The sequence below is a fragment of the Anabrus simplex genome, chromosome 4, assembly GCF_040414725.1.
Source record: "Anabrus simplex isolate iqAnaSimp1 chromosome 4, ASM4041472v1, whole genome shotgun sequence".
NCBI classification, from domain to species: domain Eukaryota; kingdom Metazoa; phylum Arthropoda; class Insecta; order Orthoptera; family Tettigoniidae; genus Anabrus; species Anabrus simplex.
This window is the reverse complement of record NC_090268.1, coordinates 133,330,355-133,352,661: the sequence shown is the minus strand read 5'-3', so window position 1 is coordinate 133,352,661 and position 22,307 is coordinate 133,330,355. Positions and strand designations below refer to the sequence as shown.

General features: G+C 37.7%; 1 protein-coding gene across 2 annotated transcripts in view; it reads left to right on the top strand.

Annotated features, from left to right (window-relative positions):
- Window positions 1–22,307, top strand: part of l(3)76BDm (trafficking protein particle complex subunit 8 homolog l(3)76BDm) — a 127,599-nt gene that overhangs the window by 35,459 nt on the left and 69,833 nt on the right. For both annotated transcript variants that reach the window (XM_067145217.2, XM_067145218.2), the window contains exons 7-10: window positions 4,189–4,298; window positions 12,001–12,249; window positions 14,408–14,687; window positions 17,067–17,252. In XM_067145217.2, coding sequence (XP_067001318.1) covers window positions 4,189–4,298; window positions 12,001–12,249; window positions 14,408–14,687; window positions 17,067–17,252 — 825 coding nt within the window. The remainder of the gene's footprint in view (window positions 1–4,188; window positions 4,299–12,000; window positions 12,250–14,407; window positions 14,688–17,066; window positions 17,253–22,307) is intronic.

The window sequence follows — 22,307 nt, the reverse complement described above, 5'->3', positions numbered from 1 at the left end:
AAATTCAAAGTCCTAATTCTCATTGTATCGTATTAAATCGTATTAAATCTATATAAAAATACCTCACTTATCACAACGTGAATTTTTGCTATTACCGCTTAGTACGATCTTGTTTTTCCTAGCCCTGAAAATCATCTCTTGTGAAACAAACGTGATTTCCAACTCGGGTAAGATCCGTCGCCACAGTTGCGTGATTATGGAAAAAGGCCGTACATTCCTGAACTTCACAGTATAAGTTGCACGTTCGAGGAGCAAGCCGTTAGCTTCAGGAATGTTCAGCTTCGCTTGCCGGTTAGCAGTAAGATTGCTGAATAACACAGTGACTCTATTTGTGCTTGTTTTTCACATTCCATTCAGAAGTTAGAAATTTATTTTGTGTTGAGTGGTATAGTGAGGTTTAAATTGAAACAAGAAATAAAGTGGTTCAACCTATTCAATACAAGGAAAATAAGAAATGTAAACTTAAATTCTTATTTGATTAAAAGCGGGACCGGTTTCGACCACTAGTCTGGGTCATCATCAGCCGATTAAATAAAAATATAAAACAATGCATAGGAAAACAATAAGTAAAGGATAAGTCTTTCACTAAAAGCAGTTCAAGAAGCACTATAACACTATGGGAATTAGCACTGCGTGTTGTAAGATTCTAAAATCCAGAAGAAGTTGAAGATCAGTAATTTAAATGAAGCAAGGTGCAAGCTCTTGACGAGCAGCATAACATACATAATGTCCAGCACTTTGCTTCAAAATGTTTATAAGAATTGGAGAATTGGTGAATTATTCATTTTGAAGCACAGTGCCGGACATTACGTATGTTATGGTGCTCGTCAAGAACTTGCACCTTGCTTCATTTAAATGACTGACCTTCGACTTCTTCTGGATTTTAGGATCTTGCATCACGCAGTGCTAATCCCTATAGTGTTAATAGCGCTTCTTGAACTGCTTTCAGTGAAAGACTTATCCTTTACTTATTGTTTTCCTATGCATTGTTTTATATTTTTATTTAATCGGCTGATGATGACCCAGACTAGTGGTCGAAACCGGTCCCGCTTTTAATCAAATAAGAATGTAAAGTTAACATTTCTTATTTTCCTTATATTGAATAGGTTGAACCACTTTATTACTTGTTTCGATTTAATTGTGATTCAGTTCAATACGGAACATTATGAAATTTTTATCTTTAAACAGTGAAGTTTAGCGAATATTTGTCACATGATACGGTAGCCTATATCTGAATTCAGAACAAATAAACATACCTATCGCATCACGAATTTTTGCTATTACCACTTACTACAAGTATGATCATACCGTATTTACGCGAATAATCCCCGCATATTTAAAAAAAAAAAATTGAGGCACAAAATTGGGATGCAGGTTTTATTTGCGTCAGTGTTGGCATTGTTTTCAAAATGAGCCTTCCTAAAGTTAGGGTGCAGGGATTATTTGGTGGCGGGGATTATTTGCGTAAATACTGTATTTTTCCTAGCCCTGAAATATTATTTGTCATCCCTTGTGAAAGAAGCGTAATTTGCGTATAGTAAAGTTTTGTCATGTGATACGATAGCCTATATCTGGATTAGGAACATAATCATGTAATATTGACTAGCATGGTGCATGTTTGTCTTGTGATAGCCTAGTTATGGATATGGATAAAGTCGTGAAATTCCTTACTAATGAAGTCAAAATTAAAATCTTTCAGAAAGTAGACTGGCATCTGCATCTTTAAGCGTGCAGAGGTCTCGAATGTTGAACCAAGACCAACTACAATTACATCAGCCGGGCTGAGCGGCTCAGACGGTTGAGGCGCTGGCTTTCTGTCCCCAACATAGCAGGTTCGATCCTGGCTCAGTCTGGTGGTATTTGAAGGTGCTCAGACATGTCAACCTTGTGTCTGTAGATTTACTGGCACGTAAAAGAACTCCTGCAGGACTAAATTCCGGCACCTCGGCGTCTCCGAAACCTGTAAAAGTAGTTAGTGGGACGTAAAGCAAATAACGTTAACAATTGCATCAGACCATAACCCAGAATAAACATGGCTGACATCAGTGGGCGATATGAGAGGTTAAGGGAAAGATTATGCATGTTTATTTTGAGTCACCTAAAAATATCACAAGTCGAATATAACGAATGCAACTCACTAACTCAAAATATGAATAATTATACTCCGTAAGTAACATTATGGAGTAATTCTATTGTAAGTATAATTGTAAGTTTAGTGGGAAAATAACAAAGGTACAATTATTTTATCAATGCAGGTAGAAACAGACACACACTATAAACATATTTCACGTATTATACACCGGCCAGCAAATAAGATAAATAGATGTCAACAAATAACGTTATTAACCTTACATGAAATATTATGCAACATCACTGTTGACCACAGACCATTATGAAAACATCCAAACGAATTTCTCAAACAAAATATCAACTCTCCAAAATCCATCTGAATTGTTGGGTTGGTACAGTGATATTTGTATGATACACTTGACCATCTAAAGCACTAGTCACCTTAAAACTCACCAGAATTGATGGCACATCATCCTCTTGTAATAAAAAAAAAAAAAAAACAACATAATCCTCATTTTCACTCACGAGAAATGGCGTTAGGTTTAGTTAATGCACCTCCGTTGTAAAACACTGAAAATTATTAATTACATCATTCTTGCACCACTATTTAAAATTATTTTTGTTTTTCAAGCATAACTCTTGATCACAATTTTCTGTATTTTCCCGGGACTGATTTACTCTTCATTGTAGTAAGATACGTTGGCTGATATGGGAAAACGCTAGGATAGGTAACTTCGGTAGTTTGTGTGGCACCCGAACTGGATCAACACACCTTCTATGGGTATATCATCTTCCCTAACAATAAATTTGGTTCTGTTATCAAATTGATTAATGCACACAGCACTATTAGGCCTATCATTTGTTCTGAGTTTTCCCTATGAATGTATTTAAACCATTTCTGACTCATTACTGGGTTTTATGGCAATCTGAACACTGAAGCTTGTGCACTACCCCTATATCGGGACTTACATCCAGGCACACAGCACATTAAACTATAAACATAATGCACAGGTAACTGGAGGAAAGCAACAGGAAACTACCTCACTCCTCATTTCCCTAGTACGCCTCTTCAGTGACGCGTAGGCCATCTATGACAGCTGATGGCAGAGCTGTTGGGGATCCAACCAGCCTTAGGGCTGTAAACTGAACAACACAGGTAACTGAAAATATAAAGAAAATACTTTCAGATAAGAATACGAGAACAATAACCAAATCACCACAGACATTGTTCGAATAAATTAGCATTTTTAAGAACAAACATCTTCTTACGGCACTGAAAGAGGCTCTATAGACTTTTAAGAATATAAACAAATATAATTTACAGTTAATAATATTCAAATTTCCGTAAATATTTGGTAAAAACACGGCTTACACAAGTAAAAACAAACACATGCTAGCACTCCAATCGCTCCCATTATAGACAGTTTTCATAGGTTGGTTAAGGTCTGAGGTATTGTAGTTGGTCTTGGTTGAACTCGCACCTTCAAGTTTCGACTCGATCAATCGACTTTGTCCTTGGTCGAAGTTTTCAACCTGATTCCTCCCGGTCACACATTGGCGAGTGTAACCTGCAATTCATTGTCTAAGAGTGTGACCAGAAAATAATGTTTTAATAACCCACTGTTCCAAAATAAAAGGCTTCTACTAACATTTGTTTTAGAAAGAGTGTGGTCTACAATAATACTGGATATTTTTATTGCCCCCCTGTGCATATGTTTTCATATTTGTTGTTTGGTGTTTTTCATACCTTTCAGTGCACTTGTTTGTTTTTTTAAAGCCCCAGCAGAAAAGGTTTTCATATTTTTTCTCTCGTGTTTTTGTGTTTTCCAGACCTTTTAATACTCTCCTCTCATCTTTAGACATGGTAGATAGATATAGTTTTCATTGTAACCACGGATTCACAACGTAAAATGCCCTCGTGTTGGAAAACATTGTATCAGGTGTTTCCATATCCCTGTTGAATAGTTTTTATTCGTAAATTCAGTTAGTATGTTTTGTTGCTTAACACATTCATTTTTGTTGTTCCCTGCAGAAATGTCTTAACGAGGTTTTGCTGTATATATATTTTGTATATGTGAGAGAAAAATCAAAATAAATTGTATCTTATTTGCTTTGTAGGTTTCAAATAAGAAGGGAGTAAGCAGATCTTTGCTAAGTGCTACAAAGCGATGGTTTGGAACGAACAAGCCTGGACTACCCAGCATGTCTTCCCCAGCAAATGCAGTTGTGTAAGTTCATACTTTCATCCATTTGATGAACTATTACCATCCTCACAGATGTTCAAAGTGATGATTTCCTGGAACTGAATAAATATCCATATTTTTTATATACAGGCTGTAATTGAAATAAATGAAATCTGTTAAGCTGGTGGTAGATTAGGTGATTCTAAGTAAATTATGTCCTAAACATTTTGGTCTATGTATAAATTTAAAATTAAAATTCCAAAAGTCAATGTTTTCAGGCAGCAGTAGCAAGCTACTGTATGTTTGTAGTAGATAGAGTGGGTTGGGGTGAGGCAAGGTCATTTAGAGGAAGTTGTTGCGTACTCCAAGCATGACTTTGGCTGTTGGCAGGGGTGAGAAGGGAAGCTGATATGAGAATAGCATTGCCTTTTTGGAAAATCCCTAGTAAAGAAATTACTAGTGGGTGGATGTTGTTGAAATGTCACCTTTTTTTTTTCCTTTGCGCTAGGATGTTGCTTAGTAATATAGAAATTCATTCGGTGATATAACAAATCATAACAACACTTTTTTTTTTTGCATTCTTTTGCATTTTTGCAAATTTAGAATGATCAATCATTATTTCAACTTTCAAGAAGGTTTTAGTTTTATATTTATACATGCACTCCTTATTGTCAGACTGACAAAAGTCAACAAGTGACAGCATTAAAAAATTATACATTTTTCTTACATGTGGTAAAATTGACTAAACATCTTTCATGACTAAGCAAACTGTCCAGCAGTTGCTGGTGACTAAGAAAGGGTAAGGAAAGGATTTATGCATGTGAATCGTATGTTTCAAAGATATGTGCAGGAACACAATACAGAACTCTGATAAGTAGGAGAAAGTATTTCCTAACGTGTCTCAAGCACGAGGAATGCACCAACGTTCGCACCCACCCCTACAGCCAGTCATTCACCCCACGTACATCAAGGCCGAGAACAAATGGAAACGAGAAGGGATTGGAAACAACAGTTACTGTATATAACTTTCAGCTCAGGACAGAATTATCTTCCCCAATAGTTCTGTGCAAGAAAAATACCAAAAGGTAAACCATCACAAAGTCTATTTTTAGTGAATGAACTTGGAAAAGATGTGTTCATAACCGATGGGCGTTTTATTTTGTAAATTGTGCAGTGAGTGCAGAAAGGATACAACAGCACATTAAATGAGAAAAACTGAAACCTGTAATGAGTGCAAAGAACAACAAGTGTTCCCAGGTTTTTCGATGGCAAAAGGCTGGCACTAAATTCAGAAAATTGTCTATATTTATATATACTTCTAAGTAAATCAGGAGATAATTATTTCTGTAAAAACAAGCAAGATATACCGTATTTACGCCAATAATCCCTGCCGCCGAATAATCCCCGCACCCTGATTTTGGAAGGTTCATTTTGAAAAAAAAATCAAATTAACTAAAATTGCTTCCATCGAAAGAGTACCATAAGTATAAACAAACATTTCATATCACTCCGCGAGATCCACGTGTTCTCTTCGCAAATGTGAACATGTCAATTTACGCATATAGCTGCTTTTCCTGAGGTGATAAAAATACATTATCTCTGGTATAAAATTCCATGAAAATTAGCAATTAGGCCTACTTATGTGACAGGTATTTCATTAATCTGAACTTGCAATAGGCTCGATTCCCTGTAGATCGGAAGATTCCTTGTCCCTTGCATCACTTAGATTCCTCTCCTAAATTACAAACTCGTCACACTCCACGTCTAAAACACTTCTCACACATGGACTCTTTTTATTCGGATAGTAACACAGCCGGCGGTGGATAATTATTACCATGCGATGTAAACACTCAAAACAGATACACCGGCGAACTCAACTGTTAGTTTTGCGCTACAGTAAAACCACGTTATTACGTGATTTCGAATTAACCGCCAGCGTGTAATTCAGTAATGCCAAATCTTGCCGCATCACAAAATATTCTGATACCCACTACTGCATACAATCAACATTGATTCACAGTTTAAACCTTTCAAATGGCATGGAAAAATCTATTTCCGAAATGTACCCAACAAGGTGCATTTACATTATTCAAATAATGCACTTGGATAACTCACTGGCAAACATAACCTCACACAATTAAAGAAAGAAAAGCATGATTCAAAGACTAGGACAAATTATGCTAGCTCCTGTGTGCAAATGTTTTATTTTTTGGTTTACTGTACCGTTTGCATGTTTAGATGCCTTGTGCTTGCACGGAAAGTGCCCGACGCCCTTAAAACGTCGTGGCTTATCAAACTTACCTGTGAAGAAGGGAGGAAGTATTTCGCTTCCATCTGCATTGTAATACAGTACAGTGAACCCATCTCCTTTGAAACCATAAGTCCGCCTGCGATCGGCAGTAATTAAAAAAAAGGATCTTTCATCAGCAATGACAACATTGTTCGGTACGTACGAATTTATTATAACTATAAGCCACGCTTTTTCGCCTAACGTTGGCATCGCCAGTCTTTGCGGATTCCCTTCTCCGAACACTGCCTGCTACGTGATATTATGGTGTTCCTTAAAACGCCGAATACAAAAGAATATACGATTTCACTCGAACGTAGCAACTATGAAACACACTATAGAAACACCGAAGTGAGTGAAAGTGCGAAAAGCTACCACTGCACATTCCGGAAGACACGTTCTATCGTGAAGCGGAGAAATTTTGAATTTAAATTACTCTGTAAAATAATATTTTAAAAATGTAAAGGCAATTTATAATTAAAAGTCTGAATAGTTTTCCATTTAAATATGACATATGGGGACAGTTTTGTTCCATCTGTGGTTACACAAAACATAACTGTACACCCTACATCAAAAACTAGGTTAGCCAGGAGCGTGTTGCCAACCTTGATGCAAATAAAATCCGCACTCCAATTCCGTGCCACAATTTGTTTTAAAAAATATGCAGAGATTATTTGCTTAAATACGGTATTACTTGTAAAATCTTTGTTACACACTCACCAGAATTCAGTTTAGTCAAATATTTTAAGTCTTTTTTACTTATTTTATAGCATTTTCCATAAATTTAAGGGCATCATATTGATTATTTTCAGTGCTTTTTGTAGGTCAACAAAATCTGCCCCCTCAAAATTACTATTGTTGTTGTTGCAACCTCACATAAAGAACTAGGATATTTAGACCAGTAGTACTGTGTAGCCTACCTAGTAAGTATGGAATTGATTGATTGATTTATTTAAAGAACAAAACCATTTTTATAATCAGCCCCAGTGTGGAAGTATGTTTAAATATGTATGTAAATGTGTTATCTGTCGAGTTATGTCCTACATACATGTCATAAGGTCCTACCAAGATTTGAATGTAGGATTCAATGGAAGAAAAAAATCCTCACTGTTGTGAGGATTAAGGGTTTAATTAAATGGTTAAATATCAGCCTTTCAGCACTGCATCCCAGTTCAAAATCTCGGTCATTGCATATGAAACGTGTGCCAGGCAAAGCGGAGGCAAGAGAGAGATTTCTCTGAGGTCTCCAGTCTCCCCTGTTAATTTAATTCACCGAGTGAGTTGGCCATGGGGTTAAGGTCGCACAGCTGTGAATTTACATTTGGGAGATAGTGGGTTCAAACCCCACTGTTGGCAGCCTAGAAGATGGTTTTCCATGATTTCCCATTTTCACACTAGGCAAATGCTGGGGATGTGCCTTAATTAAGGACATGGCCACTTCCTTCCTACTCCTAGCCCCTTCCTATCCCATCATCGCCATGGTGTCGGTGTGATTTAAAGCAACTTGTAAAAAAAAATTAATTTAATTCCGATAATACTCCATAATCAATCACTTAACATCACCCGGAAGGAGTGCAATGGCTATTAGTCACTGAGTGATGCTGTTTTAACAGCAGCTGCCATAAGTAGGGGAAAGATTGCAGAGAAACCACATATATCTTCGTATGTGCAGAAGAATGTTGTCTAGAACTCGGGCAACATTTCAGTTAGGAAGTGCAAATACTGTTGGCTTATCAAACATGGCAGGAATGTGAATGGGTCAGTGATTGTGTACACAATGATTCCTACCCATACGTTCAATGAGAACCTTTGTTAAAAGCGACTTTGAACAATACTTCACCCCAGGTATGAGTGTTACGGAAATTTAGTGCACGTGGTATGGATACAACAACTGCTCCATAAGTGTTGCCCACCTCATGGGCAAGGCCCTTCTAACTCTCGCTGGAATCATTGTCTTCTATGTCTGGGATTTCTTTCTCAGCTGCCAACACATGTTGCTGTCGTGAACGGTCCCTTACCTCATTGAAGCACTGTAACAAAAGTCTGGTCACATGGATGCCTTCAATTTGGAAATCATTCATAGTAAAGCCACACTGCCCTTCTCTAGTCAGATCTTGCTTCTCCCCATTTAAAATGTTCTCTGTGTTCTTATCTGACCTGAAATAGTCGGATGGCAACAGTGCACTGCGCTGGCATGGGTGGATGTTAGGGGAAGAAATGTTGATGGCTGTTACTCCACTTATTATGGACCTAACAGTTTTTTTTTTTTTTTAACGCCCCCATTGAACCCCATCAATTACCACCGAATTGAGCCAGAATTGAACCTGCCAAGTTGGGGTCAGAAGGCCAGAACCTCAACCGTCTGAGCCACTCAGCCTGGCCAAAAAGGAAAACATGAAAGTAGTTTGTGTGTCGTAAAAGGAATATTCTTCTTCTTCATCATCTTCTTGTTACGTTATGCTCATTCATAGAGCGCATTGGAACTCGTTTATTGGCTTGATGATCTTCACCTTCCTATCCTTCCAAAATCTCCTCCATCTTCTTCTTCTTCTTCTTCTTCTTCTTCTTGAGCCCATTCGTAGAGCACGTTGGAACTTGTTCATTGGCTTGATGACCTTCACCTTCCTATCCTTCCAAAATCTCTTCATGAATTTACTGTGTTGCCCTTTCCGTTCTGACCACTTCGTACCAGTCCTGCTGCTAGATTTCACCATAAATGTGAGTGTATTTACTGAGGTCCTCAAGACTTAAGAATTTTTCATGATGTCTTCCACAATGTTTAAACAGCTGCAAAACATCAAGTGGTACCTCTCAATCTCAGCTACCGAGTTATAATCATGAGATTATCTAAAGTGATCACTCCAACTACTTACTTTCAACTTGTGAACTTGGCATAATGAATTGTAGTCAATCAAAGCAACTACCACAGGCCCCAGGCGCACACAGTTCGGTTTCTCCCGATCATCGGATTCCGGGGGATCGGGAGCGTCATGCTGAGAAGAGTCGGAGTTTCTCAAAATCTCTTTGTCTCCCATCATCATCATCATCATCATCATCATCATCATCATTTTAAGCAGTTATGATATTTATTTATTTATTTATTTATTTATTTATTTATTTATTTATTTATTTATTTATTTATTTTATTTATTTTATTTTATTTTATTTTATTTTATTTTATTTATTTATTTCATGATACACTCATAGAACATGAACAAAACACCACAGTATTTGACAGAAAAGATGCTTGTTGTTTAAAGGGGCCTAACATGTAGATCATCGGCTCTGACAGAAAAAAGAAAATATCAAAGTAGTGTATTTCATTTTTAACCAGATCATGGTTGCTCCATATAGATAGTATGTGTTGGTAGGTTGGTAAATTGATGGATGATTTAATTATTCTGGTAAGATTAAGACTATTAAACTCTTCCTTACTTCTAAACAGTTTACCTACAGTAAAAGAATCCAAAACTGGAAAATAAAAGAACAATCAGTACTTTTTAAATCAGTATTTTCTTTAATAGCAGATTAACTTGGCACTAAAACTGATAGGTTTATGGAGACAAGAAAAGGGCTAGGACTGAGAAGGAAGTGATCAGAACCTTAACTTAGGTACTGCTCTGGCATTTACCATGTGTAAGGATGGGCAGTGGTGGGAAAAGATTAAAAAAAAACCAAAAAAAGCAAACAATTGAGTTGAATTACAATTACCTTGGAAATTTAGTGCACGTTGTATGTATACAACTGCTCCATAAGTGTTCAGTGTACAATGTAGTGATACATATTCACCTCATGGACAAGGCCCTTTTAACTTCTGCTGGAATCATTGTCTTCTATGTCTGGGATTTCTTTCTCAGCTCCCAACACATGTTGCTGTCGTGAACGACCCCTTACCTCAAAATTGGTCTGTGGTACTCCAGTGTCTCAAAGTCTTTGAAGTACTGTAACAAAAGTCTGGTCACATGGATGACTTCTATTTGGAAATCATTACAAATTACAAAGTACTTTTTCAACTAGTACTCAGAAATTTTCTTCTTCTTCTTCTTCCTCACTTTTTAATTGATGTACTTCATTGATGACATCCTGGTTGTGGAGCTGCTGCTGCAGATCCTCCAGGGTTAGTGGAATGCAGTTGCACTTTGTTGTTGGCAGGTGCTTGTGTTTCAGTATCAGTGGAGCAGTAAAGTAGTAGTTGTCACCTCATCTGTTGGGCCCAGTTGTTCTTAGGCCTTCCAATTCTTTGTAACCTTGGTAGCTAAAGGTCAAGGGCTCTTTTGGCTTCATAGCTTTCATCCCATTCATTCACCTTCCCGAACCATGTCACCAGCTCATGCTGAACCTTCTCAGCAACTGTCTCCTTCACATGTAATGTGCTTCTAATGTGCTGATTTTGGATGTGATCTTCCTTCAAAACTCCTGTGCTGATATTCTCAGCATCTTTATTTCCATGGCCTGTAGACACCACTTGTGGTGTTTGTAGAATGTTGAGCATTTCAAAGCTTAAGTCAGTGTAGGTCCCACCACTGTCATGTAGAATTTGCCTTTTGAGCTTCAGTGGCATCATCTTATCGCAGAACACAGGCAAATTTTATTTCCTCTTTAGCCAGCCTACAATGATCCTCTGATTTATATCCATATCACATCCACCCACTTTTTCCGCCACAGAGGCAAGATATAAAAATGCTACATTTCAGGAGTGGTTGGGAGTCAAGCAAAATATCTGGTGTTGAAGCCATGGAATCATTGAACATGGAGTGAAGATGTTTGATCTTTGAGTGGCTTATTTTTAGTCCAATGTCTCCTAGCACTTTTCAGCATTTATGAAATACCTCCTGTTGCAATACTGCATTGTTGCTGATCAGTGCCACATCATCAGCAAGCAGTAATGTCTCAAGAAATGCATCTGTGATTTCCAGTGTCAGGAAATTCATGACAGTGATGAAAAGGAGTGGGCGGAGAACAGTGCCTGATGTACACCAACTTTTTACTGGAAAATGTTTTGATATAGAGTACCTGCAGTGCATCTCACATGGTGTTTGCATTCTTGTACATCGGTACAATTACAACTTTTCTTATCGTTTGCTGCTTTTTTATTTTTTTCTTCAATGTGTCCACTTCTACTTTCTTAACTCTACATTATTTTCCATTCTCTATGCAATTTCGTCCTTTTGTTAATTTTTTCTTAGTCTGCATTCCCACTCTTTTTTTCTTTCTTTTCTTTTCCTCTGATGTTCTACTGCTTGCTCTTGCTGCACTGCTAACAAATGCACTCATAAAATTCCATAGCATTAGTTGTTTTAAGGATTAATGTGTAATGGTAATTATCTCCTTTTATTCTCTTTCTCCTGAATTAGAATCATTGTACCATTTAGAGAGACAACTGCATATGTTAACAAAAGCATTGTTTGTATCTTTTCAATGATAATGTTTTTGTTTTCTTCCCCTTTTCTTTTTCTTCAGCTATGGTAGTGATGCTCCAGAACTACAGCTGCGTCGGCTGGGTGATTTATGCTTCATGTTTGGCCATTATGCTTTAGCATTTCAAATCTATCATACTGCAAAGCGTGACTTCAATGCTGATCAAGCTTGGCTGTATTATGCAGGAGCATTGGAGATGGCCGCACTGTCTGCATTTATGCAAGGTGAATCAACACGCAAAGCTCAGGAATATATGGAAGAAAGTATTGTCACATACTTAAACTCGTGCAAGTGAGTATAATTTTCATTAACGTATACATGTGGAGTTAAGGAGGAGAGCAGGAACATGCACTAAGGATAAGCATAGTGTAAAGAGTGTACACTCCTTTCACCTACAATAGCTAGGTATTGTGTCTACTCTTGTATGTGTTCCTATCTTTCTTCCTAGTTTCTTACCTTTGGTCATTTATATTCCTACATATATTTATTCTATTTTCAAGTCACATATAAGGAGACAGGAACAAGAAAAGTAGATACATAGTGCGTTCGAACCCCACTGTTGGCAGCCCTGAATATGGTTTCCCATTTTCACACCAGGCAAATGCTTGGGCTGTACTTTAATTAAAGCCATGGTTACTTCCTTCCCAGTTCCTTTTTTTGTTCTATATGTGACATTTGACAATTGTTAGTTTCTTTCCAATACTTTGTTTCATTTTTTTTAGTTATATTCTACCAATTTTTTTCTACCACCTGATTTAACCCTTCCCTTTTTACCATTCTTTTCTGTTTGACTTTTTCTTTATCCTACACTTCTTGCATCAAGAAAGGATTAGAATAACTTGTTGTTAAACAACATATAGCTATAATAGACAAATTCAGTTACATAAAACAAATATGCTATCTTTAAATTGTCAATGTGGTCACAAAATCAATAATAATAATAATAATAATAATAATAATATTAATAATAATAACAACAACACAGAGTAAGTTGCTACGCAGTTTGGGTCACGCAGCTGTTTCAGCTTCCATTCCGGAGATAGCGGGCTCGAACCCCATTGTTGGCAGTCCTGAAGATGGTTTTCCATGATATCCCATTTTCACGGTCACTTCCATCATGGTCCTAGCCCTTTCTTATCTCATCATCGCCATAAAATCTGTGTGTGTCAGTGTGACATGCACTAAATAAACTTTAAATTTTCTTTAATCTTGTAATCTTTCAGATCAACAAACTTATGGTAAATCAAAATGTCATTCATGATTACCAGAAAGCTCTTAAGTCTCTAGAATCACACAGTGGGAAAACATTTCTATGAAGGCTCAGGATGCTGTTACTCTAACGGGGGAAGAAAAAAATACCCGTGGTGGACTGAATGGTGTGATGCTCTCAATAAATGGTCTCAAGCCTGGAATCGCTGGAATGAAACAAGAAAAATTAAATAATTCCTCATCCATTGTAAACTGACTGCTAAAGTGATCCATAAAGCAAAACATAGTTTTGAAAAGGCTCAGCTCTAAACCATTGAAGAAATATTGCAGGAACAACACTTGTGATTTTTAATTTTTACCATACTTTCAAATATGAACTTACTGGCTACCAAACCCCTTCACTACGTTTCCAGGACAAGAATGGCAATCTTATTCTGAAGAGTCCTTCTTTCTTTTTTTACTTTTTATGTTTCACCGACACAGATAGGTCTTATGGCGACGGTGGGAGAGGAAAGCCTTAATTAAGGTACAGCCCCAGCATTTGCCTGGTGTGAAAATGTGGAAACTGCTGAATAATCAAGACAGTTGTGAATGATTAGCTTAATATTTTGAATACTCACTCAACTGCCCTCCTCCAACATCAAAGATTACAATTTCTGGTCCGTCCTTCATTTCATCGTGATTGAGAAGAAATTGCCCAAATCATTGCATCTCTTCCCAACAACAGGACATCTGGCAAGGATTCCATAGTTGATGAAATTCTGAAAATGACTGTTCCCAATTTTGTTGCTAAGATAGAAGAATATTTTCATGATATATAGGAATCACAGAATATTCCCAAGTCGGTTTCTGTAAGATCCCCTCCTGCAGCGAACAAATATTTTCCCTGAAGAGTACCATCAAAATCAGATCTCTTTGCACTAAATCACTTGTATTGACTTTTGTTTTTAAGGAGGCCTCTGACTCAATTAACTGATTCAGTCATCTTGATGTCCTCAAGGAGATGGGTGTGAACAACAAGACTCATTCCATCATCAAACAAACTCTGACCAACACCTATTCACAAGTGCAATTTATATAGAAAATCTCTAGATCCTTTGAGATTACGACTGGTGTTCATCAAGGCGATAGGCTCCCACCCACTCTTTTCAATTATGTTTTTGGAAAGGTCATCCGTGAGTGGAGAAACGTATTAATGGTATTGTTGATTTTTAGTAAAGTATTTTCATGATCGTTTCAGGATGCCCCAATTTGCTACCAGAGCAACATTGTTAAGCACTGAATGCCTGAAAGGTCGTGGCATGTACGGGGAGGCTGCTCAACAGTTCATCCGCATGACAAGCGAGGACTCTGACCTGCGTAGTGCACTCCTGTTGGAGCAAGCTTCATATTGTTTCTTAAAGGCTTCACGACCACGAATGGCGAGGAAGTATGCATTCCACATAGTATTGGCAGGCCACCGTTTTGCTAAGGCAGGCCAACGTCAACATTCTATGCGTTGTTATCGTCAGGCTTATCAGGTAAGGAATTGTTATTACTAACTTCATTAAATAAAATATGCCCTTTTTTTTTGTAAAATAACCATTCAACAACATTAAGTAGCATAGAAAAGATCACAAAAATTTAATACAGTAATTTGAACCTAAATATTTATAATTCCAATATAATTAGTCCATTATTGTAAATGACAAATTTTCCAGCTAACTCATTCTTGGTTGCCGACTTTTCTTCCTAGTGTGCCAATACGGGCTCATCAGTTCATAACTAGCACATCTACCATTGCAGTGACAGTGCACTATGAGAGACTTGGTCTCGCTTACAAAATTTGATCTCTGCTAGGCGATTAGATACAGACTTTGATTACCATAGAGAACTTGAATTATTTGTCCTGAATGAGTAAATTCACAATTCCAATTTGGGAATCGAAAATATATATCACCTAAATATTTAAGTAGGCTAATTTTAGAAAAATAAAAGTTAACGGAAATTAACATCTGTGTTAGATATTTCGACTTCAACAGCAAGAAATAAGAGTAAAATTCAGGACAGTGGAATGAAGTTCCTAAGGAGTATGGTAGGAAGGACAAGGAGAGACAGAGTAAGAAATGTTGCAGTCAGAAAAGAGATAGGGTAAAAAAACTGACTGATAAAATGGAGAAGAATAAATTGAGATAGTTTGGACATGCTTTCAGGATGGAGGAGGGAAGGATAACAAAACAAGTGTTGGAGGCTAAGATAGAAGGAAAGAGGGCAAGGGGGAGGCTCAGAGCAAGATGGATGGATTCTTTCAAGAACAGTATAAGAAAAAGAAGATTGGACTGGAATACAATTAATGAAGAAGAGTAGTGGAAGGAGAGGCAATGGTGGAGATGTGCCATCAACACCCTGACCTGGCAGGAGCTGGACAAGGGGAAATGAAAATGGTGATGAAAATGATGATGAGAAGTTCAAGGAAATTAAAGCTTACTTGTTAGAAACAGTCATTAGTACATACTGTGTACTGAAAAAAAAAGTGTCATTAATTTGATATCTTTGGTACAAACTTCATTAGTGATGGTAACAAGACGAGTGGTTGTTTACATTATTGTGTATCCAAATGCTATTAGTAGGAGATGAAGGCACATAGGGGTGGTTATATGATGATGATGATGATGATGATGATGATGATGTGGTTTTACATCCCTTCAGTCACAAAATTTTTTACTAGCCATCATAATATTGGAAGCAAGCCATATGGTATAGGGCTAGCATGTCTGTCCCTTATCTGGAGGACTCTGGTTCAATTTTCAGCTTTTCGAAGAATTTTAATCCTATAGTTAGGGCTGGAATGGGGTTCGCTCAAGCTCTTGAGACCAAATGATAAAACAGGCAGTGGACCCAGTGAAGAAAGTTGAGCAATACAGCTATTGAGAATGTCACCATGTTGACCATTCTCCAGTATCTACAGGCCACATGCAAGCAAACAACTAATAGGATAAATACAATGGCAGTTCAGCATTAGAAGAGGGAGCAACAGAAAGAGGAGACAAGTGCAAGTATGAACACACAAAAACAATGGCAATCCCCACGTCTTCATATACTGCCATCTTCAGATAGATGGGCCCTCTCCTCATCAATCCCAGTTTTTCAACATTCATTTCTTCTATGTCCCCAACAAGTTTGTTTCTGCTTCTCAGGTTTATCATGAGGACTGGCATGAATACTCATTGCGGAGCCATCTTCAGTCCTGGTGTAGGAACCAAGTGAGTTGGCCGTGCGGTTAGGGACGTACAGCTGTGAGCTTGCATTCGGGAGATAGTGGGCTCAAACCCCACTATCAGCAGGCCCTGAAGATGGTTTTCCGTGGTTTCCCATTTTCACAACAGACAAATGCTGGGGCTGTACTTTAATTAAGGTCACTGCTCCTTCCTTCCCACTCCTAGTCCTTTCCTATCCCCATCTGTGTCAGTGCGACATAAAGCAACTTGTGTAGGATTAAACTCCTCTATGAATTTTGTTTGTTATTGTGATTCACTTTGAAGTTATCTGCTGTCAGGACATGTTTCAGATTATTCAGAGGTCCATGTTATTCAATTTAATTTCTCAAAAGATTTGTACCGATTTGGAAGAATATATTTAGTTGAAAGCCCTTTTATAGTCGGTGAAAATCTCTGAAGGATATTGGCACCCAAATATGGCATCACATATTCCAAATAATTTTCTGTGCTATTCAAACTGTGATTTAAGTTGTATGGAATGGAGAGATAATGATTTTTCATTTAGAACACTGAACTATGATGTGCTATTTGTTACATCTCTTCCTATTCCCACCATGTTATAACTACTAAATTTTTTCATGAGATAAGTTTTATTTTGATATTCTACAAATTTTAAGTAATATGAATATATATTGTCTGAAGGTGTATGAAAAAAAGTGCTGGAGTTTGGCAGAAGATCATATTCATTTGACAACAGGCCATCAAGCTGCCAACCTGAAACAGCTGACGGAATCTGCCAAAGCCTTTGCACACTTGCTGACTCCAATGAGTCGACAAACGGGAGCCCAGCAGGCCGTGTATTTACGAGACTTCCTTGCTATACAACAGGTATGTAGACTGTAGACATCTTCTATTCCCTTGTTATTATTTATAATTATTCCTTGCAGGCCCACCAGCTTTTCATCCATTCGAAATCTGCTTTCTATTATTATTATTATTATTATTATTATTATTATTATTATTATTATTATTATTATTATTATTATTATTATTATTATCATGTGCTGAGAATCGTGGGATAGGTACCTATTATCATGTTGAACTCTCATTAACCTAGCAAAATGCAAGAACTCAAAGTGATATCTATACCTCAAGTAGAAAGAAAAACCTCTAGATAGTTGTGGTATCTGAATACACACTCAGAGCTCTGCATTCTTTCTTGGTTTGTTAAGAAGGAAGCTATACTTTTCAGTGTCGACTCAGTTAAATGTAATTTAAAAGTTTTTTAGTCTGTCAAAACACACAAGTTAAATATAAATAATATACTATACCATCATCATCATCATCATCATCATCATCATCATTTCCCTTTATCCAGCTGTAGCCGGGTAGGGGCAAATATGGTTCCTCTCCATTTTCTTCGGTCTTTCCACCACTCCTCCTCCAACACTGTGTCCCAATCCAGGTTTCTTCCTATAATACTGCATTGGATTGTGTCCGGCCCTCTCAATCGTGGTCGACCACGGCCTCTCCTTCCTTGCATTTGCATTTCCATCACCTTTTTTGGCATTCTTTCATCACTCATTCGCTTTACTTGCCCAAACCATCTTAGTCGGCTCTTCTCAATTCGATCATTCATTTTTTCCACTCCAATTTCTTCCCGGATTTTCTCATTCCTTCATTTTGGCTGTCTGTATTCGACTCTCATCCTTCTTTGTCATTGTCCAAGTTTCTGCGCCATAAGTAGTTATGGGTACGTAATACATCTTGTACATAGTTTCCTTTGCTTCCATTGGCACATTTTTGTCCCATAACATGTTTCTTACACTATGATAGAAACAGCTTCCAGCTTGAATCCCCTTACTAATTTCAGCATCCAGTCGGGCATTCTCCATTAATTCACTCCCCAGGTATTTAAATGTTTCCACTACTTCCAGGGGCTTGTCTGCAAGTCTAATTTGACCTTTCCCCTCTTTCTCCCCTCTAGTCATAACAAGGGTTTTACTCTTCTCTACACTTATTTTCAACCCACATTCTTCTATTTTCCCATTCATTACATCCAACTGTTCCTGAACCTTCCTGTCGTCTTCTCCCCAAATCACAATATCATCTGCAAATAACAGCATGTTCATTTCTCTTCCTCCATATTCTGCTTTTGCTGTTCTCATGATGTCATCCATTACTATGGTAAACAGGATTGGTGATAGAACACTTCCCTGCCTTAGCCCACTAGTTATTTTGAACCAACTTGTCCTGCCAACTTGTGTTTGCACACAACTACAACATTCCTTGTAGGCCTACATTGCCATGATCATTTTTATTAATCCCTGTCCAATTCCTTTTCGCACCAGACTGTCCCAAACTTTAGTCCTGGGGACACTGTCATATGCCTTTTCAATGTCGATGAATGTCATCACCATATCATTCCCGTACTCCCATTGCTTTTCCATTAGGTGTCTCATAATGAAAATGGGCTCTATTGTTGACCTTCCACTTCTGAAACCAATATACCTGTAAAAAACATTATTAAACAAGGAATAAAAATACACACTATTCCTTGTTTAATAATGTGGTTTTTTACAGGTATATTATAGTGTAATATCTATATTTAACTTGTGTGTTCAACAGATTGAAAAGCTTTTAAGTTACAGTTACACTCTTTCTTGGTGCAAGATCTTGGGTACAAATTACATCATGAAGGTTAACTGGATTCTATTGGCTGCACCGTCTCAGACAAGCACTGTAAATGTTAGACATGATATTTCTCTTAGTTTTATCCAAAGAATGCTTCCAGTCACTATGTAGCTGTATGACTCATAAGCTGTGTGTTAATATCGTTGTGCAAGAACCAAGATGTCTGCACACCATGTTTATGGTTTGATGTATATGTATATAGTAATTCTAAGGTATAAAACTGTACATATGTAACATACACAGATTTTATTGTGTACAGTAACTTATATTTAGTTGACAGAGATGGGAACACTTCTGTGTACATTGGGCTTGCTCTTTCTCCATCTGCTGTCCACATATTATTGCAACAATTTTTGGAAAATAAATAATAATATCTATTATTAGAGCCTCCATGGCTCAGGCGGCAGCACGCCGGCCTCTCACCACTGGGTTCCGTGGTTCAAATCCCGGTCACTCCATGTGAAATTTGTGCTGGACAAAGTGGAGGCAAGACAGGTTTTTCTCCAGGTACTCCGGTTTTCCCTGTCGTATTTCATTCCAGCAACACACTCCAATATCATTTCATTTCATTTGCCATTCATTAATCATTGCTCCAGAGGAGTGCAACAGGCTTCGGCAGCCGGCACAATTTCTGTCCTCGCCACTAGATGGGGCTTCATTCATTCCATTTCTGACCTGGTCGAATGACTGGAAACAGGCTGTGGATTGTAATCAAAACTTATGTACGGCATCGTATTAACACAATTACTCTGAAGAGTCTTTAGCTTCCACATCATATACATTACTCTTTTTAAAGCATTTGGGATTAATCATACTGATTCAATGAAACAGCAGTTTTGTGTAGTTGAATTAGTATGATTTGAAGTTAGTTCGTGAGAGAATACTTGAGAGAAGGCATTATTTCCTACTTCTGTTGTGTACAGAACATAGCATACATATTATTATGCCTGTGGTATTTTTTTTTACTTATGGGTAAATAGGATGTAAGGGACTTATTTGCACAGTGGCTAAACTGCTGGCTTTTCACCCAGATGGTCGAAGATTGAATTCCAGTATATTCCAGGTTGGAAACTCAGTTCATGTTGGGTGGTCCCAGCATCCTTAAGGGCCTGTACTATGAGTGCCAGATGTCAGTCCTAATTCTTTTCTTGCCTGGAACTTCCACATTATAGCCTTATAATAGTCTGATATTAGACTCTTGTGATATAACTTCTAAATAAATAGCATTAAACAAATAAAACACCCAGGAACAGGTATACCAATCATGTTGAATTTTACCATATTTACTCTTGTATTAGACCCCCCTCCCCTGGCTTTTTGGGACAAAGAAAACGAAAAAATAAATCTCACATACAAGAACCCCCCAAACATAATTCATCAGAGAAGAACAACGATTCCGCTTCGAAGAGGGTACAAGCCTTACTGCAGCTCTGATGACATTGCACAAATTTGTGAATAGTTTCGTCCATACGACCAACGCAATGAGAACACATGTCAAAGTCATGTGGTACATCTGTGTTTCGTAGTTAAGAAATTTCGCCTCCGTAGTGTAGGCCTCCTGCAGCTCTGATGACATTCAAATAGGTGAATAGTTTTGTGTCCGACCTACGCAATTAAAGCATGCATCAGTCATGCTGTATGTCTGGTTTTTGTAGTTAAAAATGTCCACCAGCGTAATGGTTAGCACAATTAGCTGTCGTTCTCAAGGGCCTGAGTTTGATTCCCGGTACCGTATTGCCAGAGATTTAAGAATGGCAGGAAAGTTGATGAATGAAATCCTACAACCTGTGTTCCAGTCAATGACTGGGTCAGGGATGAAATTAATGAAGCCCTCATCTAGTGGCAAGGATAGGAATTGTGCCAGCTGCCGAGGCTTGTCGCACTCCTCTGGAACATTGATTAATGACTGACAAATGAAATGAAATGATAGTGGAGAGTGTTGCTGGAATGAAAGATGACAGGGAAAACCGGAGTACCTGGAGTAAAACCTGTCCTGCCTCCACTTTGTCCAGCACAAATTTCACATGGAGCAGGAAAGTTGATGTGCAGTAAAAATGGTACATGCAGCTCCCCTCCATTGGGGGCTGCACCACCTGGAGATGAGGAAACGAGTTTACTTTTGTTAAGAAATATTCACGGTTGGTGCTATTAATATAGCCGGGGAGATCATTAACAAAGTGATCGTTTAATATCTCGTAACTTAGGCCAATATAGACTACGAAATCTTGGGAGAGAAGTAGGTTTAAAATGCAATAAAACAATCCAGTCGTAACGATTTCTTTACTTGCCAATGTACCTAAATAATAATAATAATAATAATAATAATAATAATAATGGTATTGATTTTACGTCTCCACTAACTTTACGATTTTCGGAGACACCAAACAGAACATATTATGTGTTAATTAAAAAATATGGAGGCTACAAACATGCAAAATTAAACGTTATGATAATAAAATGCATTACTGCCACACCTGTAGATATCCATAAATGCAACAAGCTTTCCTGTTATTTATATTTATTCTTTCCGCCATGGAACTTCGACACTAGGTGGGCACTTACTGGTAGTAGCATACATAACCTAAACAATGCGGTCTCCCTTATCTCAATTACAGCTGTTTAGGTAAATCCTGATGTGATAAATGTAGAGAACAAGCATGAAATATACGTAGAAATAAAGGTCTGGCTTTCAATAACCATATTTATCCAGAGAATGCTTCCAGTGACTATGTATTATATTCGGAAGTACAACTCGTAACATACGCTAGTTACCAGCTGGCGGGGTGGCACACTTTTTACAGCACGGGTTTATTCAGAAGGAGTGGCTTCTGCTACACATACACCAACTGGGAATAACAGAGACCATCTCCAGAAACCATTTACAAATAGATTCTCACTGTTTGGACTCTATAGTCTGGAACAAAACTATTTTTTAAGTTGCAAAAAGATGGGATCTCGAATAATTGTGATTGCTATGAAGATGACGTCATTTGGAATGACAACACGCCGGTAGCAAGGAAGTTAGCGGCACAAGACAATGATAATTCAAATGAAAGCAATGATCGGGTTTACTGTGTGGTAGGCCTACTGCTTAACTGACAGACACAAATGACTGCCATTACGTTCTTTTGTATTAATATTGCATAATACGATACCCTTATCCCTTTTTTCTACGGGGTCGAGTATGAAGTGAGACGAATTTTCGTAGCAAGTTTTTACGACCGTGTGCCCTTCCTGAAGTCAACCTTA